General features: G+C 37.7%; 2 protein-coding genes across 4 annotated transcripts; both read left to right on the top strand.

Annotated features, from left to right (window-relative positions):
- Window positions 1–996: 996 nt before the first annotated feature.
- jam2b (junctional adhesion molecule 2b) lies at window positions 997–6,288 on the top strand. The gene is made up of 10 exons (XM_017469796.3): window positions 997–1,231; window positions 3,070–3,135; window positions 3,463–3,573; window positions 3,746–3,895; window positions 4,088–4,275; window positions 4,494–4,602; window positions 4,687–4,803; window positions 4,942–4,969; window positions 5,059–5,089; window positions 5,514–6,288. The coding sequence occupies exons 1-10, from the start codon at window positions 1,183–1,185 to the stop codon at window positions 5,550–5,552; spliced, it is 888 nt and encodes a 295-aa protein (XP_017325285.1). The 5' UTR covers window positions 997–1,182; the 3' UTR covers window positions 5,553–6,288.
- A 2,036-nt stretch (window positions 6,289–8,324) lies between these two features.
- gabpa (GA binding protein transcription factor subunit alpha) lies at window positions 8,325–18,445 on the top strand. 3 transcript variants are annotated; one of them, XM_017469799.3, is made up of 10 exons: window positions 8,325–8,487; window positions 9,859–9,957; window positions 10,108–10,252; window positions 10,343–10,427; window positions 10,508–10,735; window positions 13,506–13,700; window positions 13,877–13,930; window positions 16,529–16,657; window positions 16,890–17,082; window positions 17,737–18,445. In XM_017469799.3, the coding sequence occupies exons 2-10, from the start codon at window positions 9,881–9,883 to the stop codon at window positions 17,999–18,001; spliced, it is 1,371 nt and encodes a 456-aa protein (XP_017325288.1). In that variant the 5' UTR covers window positions 8,325–8,487; window positions 9,859–9,880; the 3' UTR covers window positions 18,002–18,445. The 3 variants fall into 3 exon arrangements, with proteins under 3 accessions (XP_017325288.1, XP_017325289.1, XP_017325290.1); XM_017469800.3 differs by lacking the exon at window positions 8,325–8,487 and adding an exon at window positions 8,515–8,746; XM_017469801.3 differs by lacking the exon at window positions 8,325–8,487 and adding an exon at window positions 9,182–9,695.
- The last annotated feature ends 131 nt before the right edge of the window (window positions 18,446–18,576 follow it).

The raw sequence follows: 18,576 nt of genomic DNA, 5'->3' as shown, positions 1-18,576 counted from the left end.
TATTACACGACAATTTTATATATAAACACAGAACGGTGATCATAAGCAGGCATGATGTTAAGTTCCTATACCTACTCTACATCTCTCAAATGTTATTAGAGCAGTCATTGGAGTAATAGAAAAGGACATGTTTATCATCAGCAATATGTTCTATAATAAATTTGTTACATACTCCTGTCAGTAACTAGGTCCAGTTTGTACCTGCAAGATTCAGAAACAGCCAAAGATATGTTCTCATGATGTCCATATGTCCTAAAATAAACATACACGCGTGCAAGCACACACTCTTCTCAGATCGACATTTCTGTATTATAAATTCTTTATACTAATATTCTGAGATACTGGATTTTTGATTTCCATGAGCTGTACGACACAATCATCAAGATTAAAACAAACAAAAAAAAGGCTTGAAATATTTCACTTTATGTGTAATGAATCTAGAATATATGAAAGTTCCACTTTTTAAAATTAAATTATGGAAAAAAAAAAGAACTTTTCCATGATATTATAATTTTTTGAGATGCACCTGTATAGGTCTAGATAGTAAAGTTTTACAATCCTCCAATCTGAATAACACTCAACTTCCTCAAAACATCTAGGTGGGTTTAATTTATCTGCAAACTGTCTGTCTGCAAACAAAGATTTTTTTGTACTCAATGAAAAACAGTAGGATATGACATCTTTCAAATCTACTTAGGTAAATATTGCACATTTTTATTGCCTTTCTTATATTTAAATGGCCTCTAAATGCGTTGATTTTACACAAGATTATATGTATAGGCCCTATTAAACAAATAAATATAGACTTTAATTGAATCAGTAATACTGCTTGTAATAGTGTTTCCATAAACAATGACATCACCAGTTATTGTACATACTAATTTTATTGACTATATGTGAAAATAGTTACACATAAAGTGTGTCTAGACTGTAAAATCAATAAATGTGATGCTAAGCCTCTAAAATGAATAATACAAATTAGAGTTCGCCGTTTTCTACGCGCCCACCAGCTTTCTTAAACAGGCACGTTGATAAGTCACCCCGCTCGAGCTTGCGAATGGACTTTCTAAAAAGAATCGGTTCCTTCGTGAATCGCCCATCATTCTTCCGTGCACCATCCAGGATCCAGAAAACGCCTCGCGGTTCACTTCATTTTTTTGTGCTGAATCCGACAGTTTAAAGATGACCACGACGAGACTGCTTGTATTCTTCTTTCTGCCCTTGGTGCTGAGTAAGTATAATGTTAAATTATTCGTTTTATTAACGTGTGCGGATTAGAAGTTGTACAGAATCTTTCAAAAGCCAAACGCAGCTGTGACAAAAGTAGAAAAACACGACATTAACGAGAACCAACTCCTTCTCTAACTGAAACCGGAATTACTAATAAAGTGAGTTTCAGAATTATATCTCAATGTGAACTAATTTAACTCTGATGTCAAATAAATGTATAACCCAGTACTGACCTTTTAACCCTTGTGCGTCAATTAAAAAAAGTTACACATAGGTCCATAGAGGAAAAAAATGTCCATGTCCAACAACAGTCATGAACATATTATAGGCCTATATTAATATTTTTCCCACTTTCACTGGTCAATTATTATTATTATTATTATTATTATTATTATTATTATTATTATTTTACCAGCATCAGTTCTAATCACAATGACCAAACATTCATTCATTTTCAGAATTGTAACCCTTTAAATGCTGGTTTGTTTACATAATGCCAAAGGTGTTTTTTTTATGAAAAAAGAAAGAAAAATAGTTATTATTTTCCATATACTAAATGATAAGCAGAATTTTTTTCTTTGATTATTACAGTCTTTGATATGTCAATGATTGACAACATTAATTTTGATGCATTCATATTTTTTTTATGCATTGTCAGATTTAAAAAAACAAGACCTACCACTAAGGAGGTGCAACAAAGTACTAATTGTGATTTGTTTTTGATTATTCCTTAATTTCTTCATCAACATTGAGTGATTCCATAATTTTTTCCTCTACTTGATCTGGAAAAAAATATGCCAGGAAAAAATATTTTGCATCATAAAACATGGGTGAGCATCCTTTAAGTGTGGTAATTCCATTTTTTTTTTTGCCAGAGGTAGTACTATAGACTTTTCTGGATGAGAGGATTTATCAAGAGGATTGATCAAGAGTTTAAACATGAAGTGTGAATTGAGACATTTTAGATTGAGATTAAACATTACTGTCATTGAGCAGAGTACAAGTACAAAGCCAATGAAATGCATTTCTTCTCTATATAAGACAATATTTATATTAAACAATGTTTCTTATAAAAAAAAAACAAATAAACATATATATCATTTAGAAAGTGAAAATTCCATTCAGGTTTGAGTTACATAATGAATATGTGTCTCCACTAAAAGAAAGCTCCTTTAAAAACTTCATACATCCAGACCTTCACTATTTGTTTCTTTCTTTCCCAGTTTACTTTGTGTTCACATACTTTGAGATTATGGACAGGGCTCTAAACCTGATAAAAATGAAAAAGAGAGAGGACAGGGGTTATCTAGTTAGGCTTATACAGTCCTTCTACCACACTGTCCCAAACCATCCATCAGACACATACATTCCAGTGCATCCCTGTTCCTGGCACAGACAGAGGAAGCATGGGAATGTATGTTAAGTTGTATTTTATGTGAGTTGTATGGAAGTAGGCTAATGTTATATATTCATGGAACAAATAGTGCTTCTCCCCTTACTGCTAAGTTATTGCTATGGTCAGGAATGGTAGCCATAACAATAGAGAAATAGAGCAGGAGTTTAATGAGCATTAATAATCATCATCAGCTGCTATGTAGGTGAATATTTTAAGGGGGTGGGGTGGTTAGGAGGTGTGTCTACATTGAACTGTTTCTACACAATTTTAAATAACTAGCTAGCAACCGAACTCAGTATTTAACAATAAATATTTAGCAGGGAATGAGAAACCTTTACGTGTCTGTCAAGCTCTTTTCCTAATCATTCTTTTTTTAATTGTATTTCTGTACAGTGCAAAGAACATATTTATGCAATTACGCATTCCTCTTTTTCCTCACACAGTTCATGGCACTATCTCAGTAATTGTGACAACCAGCAACCCAAAAATGGAGGTTTATGAGAACACAAGTAAGTAAGCTTGGTTTGATGAACAGCATTGGCTAGTTACAAACGGGGCAGCTGTGGCTCAGGTGGTAGTGCGGGTTGTCCACTAAATGCAGTGGTGGTTCGATCCTCAGCCCACATGCCAAAGCATCCATGAGCAAGACACTGAACCACAAGTTGCTCCCGATGGCAGGCTAGCGCCGTGTGTGTGTGTGTGTGTGTGTGTGTGTGTGAGAGAGTGAATGGGTAAATGAGAAACAGTGTAAAGTGCTTTGTAGAACCGCTAAGGTTAAAGGTGCTATATAAGTGCAGACCATTTATCATTTACTTTATTTCTTCTGATGGAAATAGATGCTGTTCTCTCCTGTAAGTTCCAGACGGAAAGAAAGACCGTCCCACGGATAGAATGGAAAAAGAAAGGCCAAGATGTCTCCTATGTTTATTTTGATGGTGAATTTACAGGTGAATTTTTGCACGTGGTTATTTTGTCTTCTAACAAAAACTAAATTTGAGAACACGATTGCCTAATAAACTGATCAGTATGTTATCCTGAGATTTTCCTGTCTCGTTTTATAACCTCATATAACCTGATGTTTTGTTTGGACTGCACTAACTTCCTGATCACTTTAATCAGGCTTGTTTAAAGGCAGAGCTTCAATTGATGGAGCGACAGTGACCCTACATGGTGTTAACCAGAAGGACTCAGGGGTCTATCACTGTGAAGTCACTGCACGCCAAGACAAGATCCGTCTTGGGGAGGTCACGGTCTCCCTCAATGTGCTTGGTGGGCTTATTCTTTCATGTTTATGTCTAGAGTTATAGACACTTTATATTATGTACCTTAAGTGCATGGCCTATTTCTCCTGAAAATGAACTTTTCCTGATATTGTTCAAATATTTAGTTTCGTTTTGAATGACTGTTCTATTCAGTGAAATCTAATAAAAATGACTAATCCTCTGTATGGCCGATGGCCAGTACCTCTCCATGCTCCTTCATGCCATGTGCCTGAGATTGCAATGAGTGGCTCTGTGGTGGAACTGCACTGTGAGGACAAGCTGACTGTCCCCCCTGTCGCTTACAACTGGTACAAGGACAACAGGCCCCTGAGCACAGCCCAGGCCCCAGACATTAACTACAGTGTAGACAACAAAACAGGCACTCTGGTACTTTCTGAAAATAAACAAGAATGTTACAGTTTGTTGTATAAAGGTGCAGTTGTGCTTAGCTATATGGATGTATGGATGTACACACATGATCATTTCTAGTTCCCATGACACTCCTTGCATCTTGATAGATTTTAGCATTTATTTCATGATGATTTAGCTTGTAACTCATCCCAGTCTTAACAACAGCTTCCTGTTATCCTTAATTATTTTATCAGAAATTTAAAAGCTTGTCAAAATCTGACGCAGGACAATACCGCTGTGAAACCTCTAACGGTATTGGGCCACCAAAGAGCTGTGTGGGTCAACATTTGAACGTCACTGAGTGTAAGTTATGAAATGATTCATGGTGCTCAGCACAAGTGTCCATGTATATCAGTAATGTATATCAGTGCTGTGTGTTTCTTTCAGTCGAGCTGAATCTGACATTAGTAATAGCAGTTGGAGTGGGGGCTGCTCTTTTACTGCTCTCCTGCTCTCTGGCTGTTTGTCTATGCTGCCAGCGAGGCTACTGTTGCTGCTACTATAGTAAATATTCCCTCTGTCAAAATCATGTTACAGTTACAAAGTGCAATTGCGTTTTTAAATGCGATTTCTTGTGTTGCTATTTGTCTTAGCTTGATGATCTGTTCTAATCAGCTTCTGCATTCTAACATTTTTTAACAGAGGAGAGGATAGGAGGAAAACATAAAAGGTAATACTCTATATAATAATAATAATAATAATAATAATTATTATTATTATTATAACAACAACAATAATAATAATTGTATTACTTTCTAGAAACATGGCAAACTACAGCCCCCCACCAGATGTAAGTATGCAAATATCTATTTTGTTTACCTATTCAGAACCTACCATTTTCTAAATCAGCATAATGAGGCGAGGCATGTTACCCTCAGTACCTTCGTAAGATCTTAGATTTAGAAGAAATAACATTAAATGGCTTGAAAATCAGTTTTGAAAACTGAAAGGTTCCATTTCCTGGATTGAATTCAACCTTAATACTGTAGAATTGTCATTCAAAATCCTTTTAGTATAAGGCCTAATCAGGTCCGAGAAATTAGCCCTAATTGTGTTTCCCTTAATGAAACAGGAGGATAAAAATCTAATTGGAATCGTAGTAATTATTTGGAAAATGAGGCATCCAAAATATATCCTAAAGAAAGATATGTTGCAGATATTTAAATGTCCCTAGGCATTGCTGATCATGTTTTTTTTGGTCCCCCTCTTCTCAGCCTAAACACTACAAGCACACGGAGTCCTTTGTGATTTAAACATTTCTCCAAGATGTACAGTGTATGCTGTTTGCTTATAAGCAATGGACTGCCAGGTTATTAGCAATACTCATCTAAAAACAGATTAACTGCCAGCTCAGTGTACAAAGAGTGCACCAGCATGATGATTCATGTATCTTCAACCTGCTTTACCTCTCCATACACTCAGAGCTGGATGGTATCACTGAAAGTGGCAGATCTGCCAAACTGGAAGTCTATGTACATCCTAGATTCTCTAATAAAACGTGCAGATTTTGGACATGGACAATAATACATGTGACTTCCCTGAAAAATGGGCCCAGTCAATCTGCAGCTCCGCCTAGTGGTGAAGTGTTATCACTGCAAGTCAAGCAGGAGCCATCAAACATGACTACATGTTGTTATTAAACATTTTCACTGTAAACAAGTCAACATGACTATGTGCTACAGTTATAAAGTTTCTTATCTCTTCTTGATATGTTTAACTCCATATGCAGGAAGTGTGTTTATTTTTAGTGGTCATTTTACAGTGTGAGAAGAAAATAAACCCAGCCGTTTCATACCATTGCAAAACTGTGTGGAAAAGGAAATGGATGACTAAAGGAGTTTCAAAAGCCTTTGCATGGATGACTGTTCATTTAGAATAAAATAAGGAGGGGAAAAAAGGCACATCAACACTGCATGTTAAACTTATTTTATTCATTAGACACAAAGAATCCAGCAGATGAAAAGTCTGTGTTTAGAAAACACCTCCTGAAGTTCATAAGAATAAAAAGAAGTGATGTTTAAACGACTCTTCTTTGACTATTTTATGTGAATATACAGATGTTTGGATCAACCTTGTTTACAAGATGAAAGTTATAATCGGTTTAAAACAGCATATTTCTAAACACGTTTATAAAATTTATGTACAGAGCTCAGCGAGGTCAATAAAGTGTTCCTTTAAGACGAAGAGAATACGAGTCAGTAATTAGCTGGTTAAAAGCTGACTAACTTCCTAACGCTAGAGTGATGAAGAAAATTGTTTTGATTGTTATGGGAGATGTCAATAGGTTTGTACTTTTAAATAAATCTCTTACAATAGAACAATTCAATGTAATCGTTCAAAACTAGTCGTTCAGTAGTTATTTAAACCAGATTGATAACTTGGTTAATGCTAGTGATGTTAGGCTTTTGGGGCATTCCCTAAATGCATTATTCATACATTTGAGCTCCTAGTAGTTTTTAATGAGAGTAAAAATGGACAACCTTTCCAAAACCAATTTTAATAAGTTAGTGGGCAGTTAAAAGCATTAATCTACATGTTATTCGACATGTATTCATTGTAAAAGTGTTTAAAAAAATGTTCTGGTGACCGGAATAAGGTTGGTTTGATGTTCGCGGATATGCGGAAATTAAGGGACCGTCTCTAAAGTTACATACGACATTGTTAAACACGTTTCTAACTTCAATAGCATTTGAAAAGAGTGACTTACAGTCACGAAATCAACTGTAAAGTGTCAGGTATGATGCACACCTTTTTACATTTTTCATATTTATTAAAATAAGCTATTAAATCATATGTAAATTAGTCATGTATTTCACTAAAGAATGGGCCCATACACAAAATATACCATAATTTAAAGCTCAATAGCATTTGAATGGAATGACTTACAGTCACACAACCAACTGTAAAGTGTTCGGCTATGTGTCAGGCAGGAGGCACACCTTTTAGATTTTTGATATTTAACCCTACACTGCATGAACCAAAAAAACCTTCACGAATGCAAAAAGGGGGTCAAAATGACCCGTACTGGATTGAATGGTTTTCTTCAAAAAATAGATGGCATATTAATGAAATAATATACATACACACAAACATATTTATGTACATTTTAATATATATGTACAGGTGTGTGTGTGTGTGTGTGTGTGTATATATATATATATATATATATATATATATATATATATATATATATATATATATATATATATATATAAATAATATACACACATTCATATATGTATGCATGTGTGTGAATAGCATTTATATATAAATATATACACATGAGTATATTCATACATACGTATACATACATATATACACATATGCGTATATTCATACATATGTATGACTGTGTGTGTGTGTGTATATATATATATATATATATATATATATATATATATATATATATATATAAATGCTATAAACACACATATATGAATATGTATGTAAAAAATATAAAAAGGTGCACCTCATACCTGACACACAGTCGAACACTTTCGAGTTGGTTGTGTGACTGCAAGTCATTCCCTTCAAATGCTATTGAGCTTTAAATAATGGCATATTTTGTGTATGGGCCCATTCTGCAGTGAAATACATGGTAATATTTATATATGATTTAATAGCTTATTTTGATAAATATCAAAAATCTAAGAGGTGTGCATTATAGCTGAAACCTAGATGAACACCTTACAGTTGGTTATATGACTAAGTCATTCCCTTCAAATGCTATTCAAGTTGGAAACATGTTTAACAATGTCGTATGTAACTTCAGAGACAGTCCCTTAATTTCCGCGAATATCGAACATCCAACTTCAAACCAACTTTATTCCAGCGTTCTGTTGGACAGTAACTGACACGGCGGCTTATAAACAAAATAAACTTTCCAGTTGTGTAAAGAGTGTGAATTCGTGAAAGCGTGTCTCTAAAACCCGTCAGTACACCGTGTGTGGTGTCAGTAAACACTACTGACTCAGTTTTAAGTGAAATAAACCGAGTTGTTGAGCTGTGAGTTCACACAGCCCGGCTCAGGCCTCCTCCACATCCCCGCCCCCAGTGCACCGCTCACTGAAAACTAGCATGAACATTTAGTGAAGTTAGCACACACTAAGCTAGCCGCTTACAACCCAAGTCCTGAAAAAAATACAACACAACTCTAAAAGCTACAACACTTACCATTACCAAATAAAGGTAAAGTATGATACAACTCGTTTATATTTCTGCAGTTAAAACGTACATTTATGTTGAATCTAATCATCTAACTGTGTACTGTTATGTTGTTAATTCTGGCCTGAGCTGTGTTTCCCGCTTTTTGTTGAAATTCCACTATTGGCTAATGCTAGTTAGCATCACGAGAGTTTACCATTCACACTAGCTAGCCACATAGCCGCTGTGCTAACACTGGATGTTGACGGCCCACGTAGCGACTCCATAAGTGATTTCATACCAGGTGAAGTTTTATCTTTGATATATATATATATTCAGCGTGGTGTGACACATAACTGTGGTCTTTGGGATTACCAAAATCTGCTGCAAAGAAGAAGTTCTTCTTCACCTGCAGTCCCGGCTGGTGAAGTAGCAAAGTCCTGGCTTTACGTTGTCACACGGGTGGCTAACTAGCTAGCCGAGTTATCAGGCGTGTCTGTTTTCTCGTTAGCGTGTTGTCCTGATAAGCTCAGCAGTAAACAAAGACCAGGTATTTAATCGAGCGTTTAAGAACACTGAAATATCGTTACCTCACTTCCTGACTACATTTACTTTCCGTCTAAACGGGATCAGATCGAGCGCAGCGGCGTCCCGTTTCTTCAGCCCGTTTTCGGAAGTCTAACAGCGCCGCGCACTTTTTCGCCAGGATTTCCGGCTGCTTTTACATTGCCCTTCTGTTGTTTTGTTTCCGTTTCTTCCATTTCCGTTCTAACTTTCCTGAATCAAAAGTGCGATGTGTGGCGATCGTTTAAAAGTTTCAAAAGTTCCCCAAAGTCACCGTTTACACAATTTTAGTGTTATATTTCGAAACTCAAAACGACTCCAATATGGCAACTACGTTTGCATGTTCTCGCGCGTCCTCGCTCTTCAAACCATCGCCTTCTAGCAGTGCTAAGCTACCGAATAATAACAAAGTACTGCGGATCAGAGTTTTTGGGATGGTTTAAGAACGTTTATTATGGCATGTACATGTCCGTTAGATAGGAAATAATCGTGATGGGCCTAGTCACATCCCAGGCCTCGGTTTTGCGTGAGAGTTGTAGGGGTTGAGAGAGGCGCCTCGGTGGTTCAGCAGTCTCCTCCTCTCCGCTCCCTCCATGGAGGCTCACAATAAACCATGTTTAGAGGAACTTAACTGTTCACCGCTGACACGTCGGTCTGCTTCCTAAAACAAAGCCACAAAGGCATTCCTGGCATGTATATTATCTATAATAATAATAATAATAATAATAATAATAATAATAATAAAAACTTTAAACATATCACTGGATTCTAAAAAGTAGTTTTTTTTTCTTCCTGAATTATTATCGTTGACGCTTTTTTCTTTATGAATTAATTCTTCTGTTTGGTTTGAAGGTGACTGAATATCACTGGTAGAATGTCAAAAAGTGAGGCTGAGGAGATGATTGAGATTGAGATTGATGGACAAGAAAAACAAGAATGCCTAGAAGAAGGGTGAGTTTGTGCTCTGTCTCTTTCTTTCCCCCTCATGCCTGCTTTCAGCTGTGAAGATTGTCCAGCTTGTCCTTGCTTTTGCAGAATGTTATAAATCAGTGTTTGCTGTGTGTCATTCTAATGTTCTGTTCATGCATGTGCTTTCTGTAGAATCGAGGAGCAGACCATCACAGCGAGCGATCTCATCACTCAGGACATCGATATCAATGAGCCTGTTGGTAACTTGAAGAAGTTGCTGGAGCCCCGACTACAGATTGCTCTGGACGGATATGATATTTGTCTGCAGGACATCCACGTGGGTTTTTATACATTCACTGTACCCATCATTCTAGAAGTGTGTGTGTGAAAGAGTAAGTTGAACTCATCCTTGATTTCTTTCCCGCAGCTGCACCCTGACCACAGCCTTTTTGACCAGGGTGTGAAGACTGATGGCACAGTGCAGCTCAGTGTGCAGATCGTCACCAAACCAGGTATGTGCTTTCACTTGTGCATTACCTGCTCATTTTCTTCTAGAATCTGAAATCTAATGCTATGCTCGCTGGTCCTGTAGGTGAGGAGAAGTTGAACATACTGGAGATAGTAAAGCCAGTAGAGACAGTGGAGGTGGTGATAGATCCTGACGCAGCCACAGGAGAGGAGGCTCACTTGGTGGAGGATGGTCAGATGATAGCAGTGGAGCGAGCTGCCATTGCAGATGAGACCTCTGAACAGGTGACCCGATGGGCAGCCGCACTGGAGGGCTACCGCAAGGAGCAGGTCCGGCTCAGTATTCCTTATGGTGAGTGCTAGGCCCACAAGACCATGTTTTACTGTATGATTCTACCATGCCACAAATAAAATTAGACATATTTCTTGATTTAACGGCTTGTTTCATGACTTGCAAATGGTACACTTTGTATCATGCTAACAACTAGCTAGTATTAGCTAAAAAAGAGGGCAGCGCAAAAAAGAAATAAACTGCACATTTGACAGTGATTATTAATTATATAAAATAAATATGGTAGCTTTTGAGGTTTTTTCTATATAGTTGTATGGATCACAAGTGCTATTCAGATAAATACAGTGCTGCTCTTGTTACTTTTTGTTAATTGTGTTTGTAGAAATTTTGAAGATTGTATTCAGTTTGGCTTAAATTCGTGTTTCATTTCAGGGCTCGAAATGAACCTTTTTACGTGGTAGCACTGGTGCTCCCCACTTTAAAAAGTTAGGCGCACCAGCAAAAATTTAGGCACACCACAGTTACAATTATATTTCAATTCTATTCAATTAAGTTTGATCTGTATAGTACTTTTAACAATGGACATTGTCCCAAAGCAGCTTTACAGAAATACGTCAGTTCAGAATCTAAATTTTAAATTTATGAATTTGTCCCTAATGAGCAAGCCAGAGGCGACGGTGGCAAGGAAAAACTCGATATGATGCGATATGAGAGAGAAACCTTGAGAGAGACCTTGAGAGGAACCAAATCGAAAAGGGAACCCATTCTCATCTGGTTGACACTGGATAGTGCAATTATAGATAAATAAATCCCTTCTATAAATGTGCTAATACTACATGGTCGAATAGTGCAATTGTGTAACCAGGAAAATTCATTACAGTTTTTACATAAAGTCTGTTTTTTTGAACATCTCCACTGTTCACTGATGAGACTTAAGTGCAAAACTGTTTGTGGCAATTGCAGTCCTAAATCTATCATTACAATTGTAGTCCTAGCCACCATAGCATAACTGTTCTTATGAATTGAGGGCCAAAGCCATCTTTATGGGTTTTAAGTGGTACCATCCTCAGTAATCTCAGTGATATTTAAACTGCACTATGTGGGGTCATCCTCAGCAGCAGCATATGACTTCATGTGTCTGGATGCTGGGACAACAGCATCTAGACATCCCAATTCACCACAACACTCTATGCCTGTGAGCTCTCTAGATCTGCTCCTTTACCTAAGAAAAAAAAACTATTCACAAAAGGCTCGACTAAACAAATATGTTTTCAGCCTGGACTTATCACTGAGAATGTGTCTGAGTCCCGAACACTAATTGGAAGGCTGTTCCATAACTGTGGATCTTTGTAAGAGAAAGCTCTTCCCCCTGCTGTAGCCTTCACTATTTGAGGTTCCAACAAAGAGCCTACACCTTTTGATTGAAGTAGGCGTGGCAGATCATAAAAGGCCAAAATTCGCCCAGGAACTGCAGCACGAGACCATTTAGTGCTTTATAGGTCAATTGTAGTATTTTATAATCAATGTGAAATTTTACTGGGAGTGTGGATAAGATAGGGGTGATGTGGTCATACTTTCTGGTTCTAGTAATGACTCTAGCAGCTGCATTCTGGACTAACTGGAGCTTGGTCATGCTCCTACTGGAATATCCAGACAGTAAGGCATTACAATAGTTCAACTTGGAGGTGACGAAAGCATGAACTCATTTTTCTGCATCGTGTAGTGACATTATATTTCTTATCTTAACAATATTTCTGAGATGAAAGAAGGCTATCCTAGTAATATTATCTACATGAGCATCAAATGAAAGACTGGAGTCAATAATCACACCAAGGTCTTTTACTAGAGCACGTGATGAAACAGAAAGTCCATCCAGAGTTACTATGTAATCAGAAAGCTTACTTCTAGCTGCACGTGGTCCTAGTACATGTACGTCTGTCTTGTCAGAAGTAAGATTAAGTTAATAAGCATCCAGTGTCTAATGTCCTTTACACATTCCTCAACTTTACTAAGCTGCTGTCTGTCATCTGGCTTTGCTGAAACATACAACTGTGTATCATCAGCATAACAGTGGAAGCTAATTCCATGTTTACGAATAATTTGACTTGAGGTAGTGTATATAAAGTAAAAAGCAGTGAGCCTAAAACAGAACCTTGCGGAACACCAAACTTTACCTCAGTATGCATAGAGAAGTCTCCATTTACATCTACGAACTGATGCCGATCAGCCAAATAAGACCTGAGCCAGGAGAGGGCTGTTCCCTTAATGCCAACAATGTTTTCTAGTCTATCAAGGAGAATAGTATGATCAGTATCATCAAAAGCTGCACTAAGGTCAAGCAACACAAGCAAGGAGACACAACCCTGATCAGAGGCCAGTAGTAGGTCTTTTACCACTTTAACCAGTGCTGTCTCTGTGCTATGATGAGGCCTAAATCCTGACTGATACATTTCATAAATATTATTCCAATATAAGTACGAGCATAGCTGCTGTGCTACAACCTTTTCCAATATCTTGGAGATAAAGGGGAGATTTGATATTGACCTATAATTAGACAATGGACTGTGGTCGAAGTCAGGTTTTTTTAAACAGGGGTTTGATAACTGCTAGTTTAAATGATTTAGGTACATGAGTATAGCTAAAGAGGTCTCATTTACCTATAAACACCACTGCGAAAGACGTGCAATTGCAGATTTGCCCGTTCAAGTAGTTTTCCACAAAAAAAACCCCCAAAAAGGCACAGCAAGATTAAGCATCGCAAAAAAAAACTCCTGTATGGACTGATTTGCAAATACTATATTATAACAATATTGCTCTGTAATTGTGGCAGACCCGGTGCAATGGACGGCAGATCAGGTGATCCACTGGGCCGTGTGGGTGATGAAGGAGTTCAACATTGAGGAGATTGAGGTTGGAGGCATCCACATCCCGGGTCGGCAACTGTGCGCCTTCAGTCAAGAGGAGTTTCTCCAGAGAGTGCCCAATGGAGAGATCCTTTGGAGCCACCTGGAGCTGTTGCGCAAATGTGAGTATCTGATGTCTGCATGAGTGTGCACATGTGCATTTTATATGAGTATTGTTATAAGTTAATTATTATATGTATTTTTTTATTTCAAGTAAACCATTTCTTCTGTATAAGATGTGAATGTGTCTGTGATGTGATATTTTATTTCATATATGCATTTTTCACGCTTGATGCAGATGTTCTGGCAAGTCAGGAGCAGGGACAGGAAGCTACAGTCACTATTGACCAACGTAAGAATATCCATTCCATGACATTTTAATTACAGTACATGCAACAGCTTCTGATCAACTTAAACTTGGACAATGAGTTTGTTTCTTCGTTATCGACAGTATTGTAAAAATGATCTGTGTGGTCAGTTATGCAACCAGCAGTAAGGCAGCAATATGGTCATGTATATGTGTGTGTGTATGTGTGTGTGTGTGTATGTATGTATGTATGTATGTATGTGTGTGTATATATATATATATATATATATATATATATATATATATATATATATATATATATATATATATATATATATATATATATACACAGTGAGGGGAAAAAAGTATTTGATCCCCTGCTGATTTTGTACGTTTGCCCACTGACAAAGAAATGATCAGTCTATAATTTTAATGGTAGTTGTATTTGAACAGTGAGAGACAGAATAACAACAAAAAAATCCAGAAAAACGTATGTCAAAAATTTTATAAATTAATTTGCATTTTAATGAGGGAAATAAGTATTTGACCCCTCTGCAAAACATGACTTAGTACTTGGTTTAAAAACCCTTGTTGGCAATCACAGAGGTCAGACATTTCTTGTAGTTGGCCACCAGGTTTGCACACATCTCAGGAGGGATTTTGTCCCACTCCTCTTTGCAGATCTTCTCCAAATCATTAAGGTTTCAAGGCTGACGTTTGGCAACTCGAACCTTCAGCTCTCTCCACAGATTTTCTATGGGATTTAGGTCTGGAGACTGCCTAGGTCACTCCAGGACCTTAATGTGCTTCTTCTTGAGCCACTCCTTTGTTGCCTTGGCCGTGTGTTTTGGGTCATTGTCATGCTGGAATACCCATCCACGACCCATTTTCAATGCCCTGTCTGAGGGAAGGAGGTTTTCACCCAAGATTTGACGGTACATGGCCCCATCCATCGTCCCTTTGATGCGGTGAAGTTGTCCTGTCCCCTTAGCAGAGAAACACCCCCAAAGCATAATGTTTCCACCTCCATGTTTGACGGTGGGGATGGTGTTCCAGGGGTCATAGGCAGCATTCCTCCTCCTCCAAACACGGCGAGTTGAGTTGATGCCAAAGAGCTCCATTTTGGTCTCATCTGACCTCAACACTTTCACCCAGTTGTCCTCTGAATCATTCAGATGTTCATTGGCAAACTTCAGACGGGCATGTATATGTGCTTTCTTGAGCAGCGGACCTTGCGCGCGCTGCAGGATTTCAGTCTTTCACGGCGTAGTGTGTTACCAATTGTTTTCTTGGTGACTATGGTCCCAGCTGCCTTGAGATCATTGACAAGATCCTCCCGTGTAGTTCTGGGCTGATTCCTCACTGTTCTCATGATCAATGCAACTCCACGAGGTGAGATCTTGCATGGAGCCCCAGGCCGAGGGAGATTGACAGTTCTTTTGTGCTTCTTCCATTTGCGAATAATCGCACCAACTGTTGTCACCTTCTCACCAAGCTGCTTGGCAATGGTCTTGTAGCCCATTCCAGACTTGTGTAGGTCTACAATCTTGTCCTGACATCCTTGGAGAGCTCTTTGGTCTTGGCCATGGTGGAGAGTTTGGAATCTGATTGATTGATTGTTTCTGTGGACAGGTGTTTTTTATACAGGTAACAAACTGATATTAGGAGCACTCCCTTTAAGAGTGTGCTCCTAATCTCAGCTCGTTACCTGTATAAAAGACACCTGGGAGCCAGAAATCTTTCTGATTGAGAGGGGGTCAAATACTTTTTTCCATCATTAAAATGCAAATTAATTTATAAAATTTTTGACATGTGTTTTTCTGGATTTTTTTGTTGTTATTCTGTCTCTCACTGTTCAAATAAATCTACCATTAAAATTATAGACTGATCATTTCTTTGTCAGTGGGCAAACGTACAAAATCAGCAGGGGATCAAATACTTTTTTCCCTCACTGTATAATGTATATGTATGTATGTGTGTGTGTGTGTGTGTGTGTGTGTGTGTGTGTGTGTGTGTGCATACACATACACTACCAGTAAAAAGTTCTTAAAATGTTTGAAATTGGTGTTGTAGACAAAAGTATAATTGTGCCAACATATTCATTTCTTTCTTTAGAAACATTTTATTTTATTTTATTTCTAACATTTTATTTATAAAAATTTATTTCTTTAAATGGGCAGCAAAATATTCAGAAAAGCAGGCAGTAAGTGTCCAGTGTAGGCGGGAACTCCTTTAATACTGTTTAAAAAGCATCTCAGGGGGTGGATTCCCCAAGAAATTGGTTGAGAAAATGTCAAGAATACATTTCTGGAAATTCTAGGAATAAATGGTGACGATGCTAAAATACTAAATTATTTTGATTTATTTTGGATTTTTTATCAGAACATAATTCCCATAGTTCCAGAGTTTTGATGACTTTATTATTATTATTATTATTATTATTATTATTATTATTATTATTAAATGTGGGAATAAAGATAATGTGTGTCTAAACTTTTGACTGGTTGTGTGTATGTGTAGAGTTATAGTTATGTTGGATAATATATAATATTATGTGGTTAATTTGTTTTCACGTGAGGGAAGGCTTGGTCTCTCCTGACCACTTTCATCTAAATTTCCACTTGTCTTTCACTTGGCCTCCAGCTGTGCAGATCATCCCTGCGCCTGTACAACAGGTCACACCCACAACCATTAAGGTGCAGAAGCATAACAAAGTGCCCCGAGCTCCACGCATCTCTGGAGAGGAGCGCAGTTCACCTGGAAACCGTACAGGTAACAGACAGTCACAAACCTTGAATGTAAAAATTTTTTAGATTTCACTGTTTGTAATTAAAAATTATGATGTTTAAAAATGTTAACTGTCATAGATTTCTTTTAATAATGATATAGATTGGTGTTCATGTTTGTTACCACAGATCACATTTTATCTACTGAAAAACATTTATTTAATGAAAAGAATTTGACTCTTTTTATGGATTATGACTGTTTGTGTCACTCCTCTCAGGTAATAATGGACAAATTCAGTTATGGCAATTCCTGCTAGAGCTGCTGACTGATAAGGATGCCAGGGACTGCATTTCCTGGGTTGGGGAGGAGGGCGAGTTCAAACTCAACCAGCCAGAACTGGTGGCTCAGAAATGGGGACAGAGGAAGAACAAACCCACCATGAACTATGAGAAGCTCAGCAGAGCCCTCAGGTGTGTTTAAAACCTTGTTTTTGTTATAGAGTAGATGCAGTGTTTTATTTCAGTGTGGTTAAAAACAAGTCTAGGCACAGTTAAATGTGGCCCATGGGGAACATCTGCTGCTGGAATTACAACCCACAACAGGAGAAAATGATTCAAAGTGTGTGTGTGTGTGTGTGTGTGTGTGTGTGTGTGTGTGTGTATATATATATATATATATATATATATATATATATATATATATATATATATATATATATATATATATATCTATATCCCTGTATCACCTTAAGGGTGTAAGTAAGAAATGTTTGGCAAGCATTTTGATCTACCTTACTTGGTGTCAGTAATTTGTTAATCTGAAGTTCTTTAAGTGTACGTTTTATGATGTTTATTTACACTTAATAGGGTGCTAAGCAGTCTGTGCGATCATTCTTTGTGTAGTGAGTTCATACTTGCCGTAATGCCTTTAATCAATCTAATAATCCAGGTTATAAATTGCATTTATGAATGAGAGAGAACGGTATTGGTCATTATGCTGCATGAGGTTTACAGCCTGTAGATGTAAGCTCTTCTCTCAGATTTATGACTGTCTCTCTATATATCCTTTTCTAACGTGTCCAATAATGTCTCACTACACCGTGTCTGAATTTCTCTCTCTCACAGATACTACTATGATGGAGACATGATCAGCAAAGTGCAGGGCAAGCGCTTCGTCTACAAATTTGTTTGTGACCTGAGAACTCTGATTGGCTACAGCGCTGCTGAGCTCAACAGCCTGGTGACGGAGTGCGAGCAGAAGAAACTGGCCCGGGTGCAGCTGCATGGCATCGGGCAACCCGTCAGCACAGTTGCCCTGGCAACGGCCGCAGGACAGCCAGTCACCACAGTCACGCTGGCCACTGCTGCCACACTGGAGAAGGACAGCTGAGTGGGAGGGGCTATGTGAGATATGATGAGATGAGAAGGGCAAAGCAAAGCATGGGCAAAGACTTTGGGCAGGACAAGTGCATTTATGAATGGGTGTATGTGTGTGTCTGTGTATATATAAAAATATGTGTTAAGGGACATTATAGCAGGTCTCAAAAGAGAGCATGATTCGGGGTGTGTGTGTGAGAGTGAGAGTGAGAGAGAGAATGACCATATTTGAGCTTTGAGTTTGTGTATGCTTCTTCTCTGACTTCAGGGTAGCATTGGCTGCATTTTCATTGTGTATATACTCTATGTTTTTGATAGCCACAACGGCAGTGTATTTTGATATTTTCCATTTCTAAAGGATTTTTTTTTTTTTTTTTTTAATTTTGAGGTTGACTCCCTTAAGGTGCGGTACTTTTAAATGTCCACCAGGGGGAAATAAAGAGAACTTTTGAATAGATGACTGATCAATGCATCACACAAACATACACATTTCCATATAAATTCAGACATGACTACAAAGTTCTATGTACATTCAAAACTTTATTCATGGCATACAGTGTCGAAAGCGTTTTCCCCAGTCTAAGCCAA

This window comes from Ictalurus punctatus, chromosome 6 (assembly GCF_001660625.3).
Source record: "Ictalurus punctatus breed USDA103 chromosome 6, Coco_2.0, whole genome shotgun sequence".
In the NCBI taxonomy this organism is placed as follows: Eukaryota; Metazoa; Chordata; class Actinopteri; order Siluriformes; family Ictaluridae; genus Ictalurus; species Ictalurus punctatus.
This window is presented reverse-complemented; position numbering and strand designations above follow the sequence as displayed.

Excerpts from the sequence above, each read along its gene's own strand:
- gabpa (XM_017469799.3), top strand. The coding sequence starts at position 9,881 with ATGTCAAAAAGTGAGGCTGAGGAGATGATTGAGATTGAGATTGATGGA. Across the intron at positions 10,736-13,505 it reads CCGGCTCAGTATTCCTTATG|ACCCGGTGCAATGGACGGCA; the intron begins GTGAGTGCTAGG and ends TAATTGTGGCAG. Across the intron at positions 13,931-16,528 it reads TACAGTCACTATTGACCAAC|CTGTGCAGATCATCCCTGCG; the intron begins GTAAGAATATCC and ends CTTGGCCTCCAG.
- jam2b (XM_017469796.3), top strand. The coding sequence starts at position 1,183 with ATGACCACGACGAGACTGCTTGTATTCTTCTTTCTGCCCTTGGTGCTG. Across the intron at positions 3,574-3,745 it reads TTTTGATGGTGAATTTACAG|GCTTGTTTAAAGGCAGAGCT; the intron begins GTGAATTTTTGC and ends CACTTTAATCAG. Across the intron at positions 4,603-4,686 it reads ACATTTGAACGTCACTGAGT|TCGAGCTGAATCTGACATTA; the intron begins GTAAGTTATGAA and ends TGTTTCTTTCAG.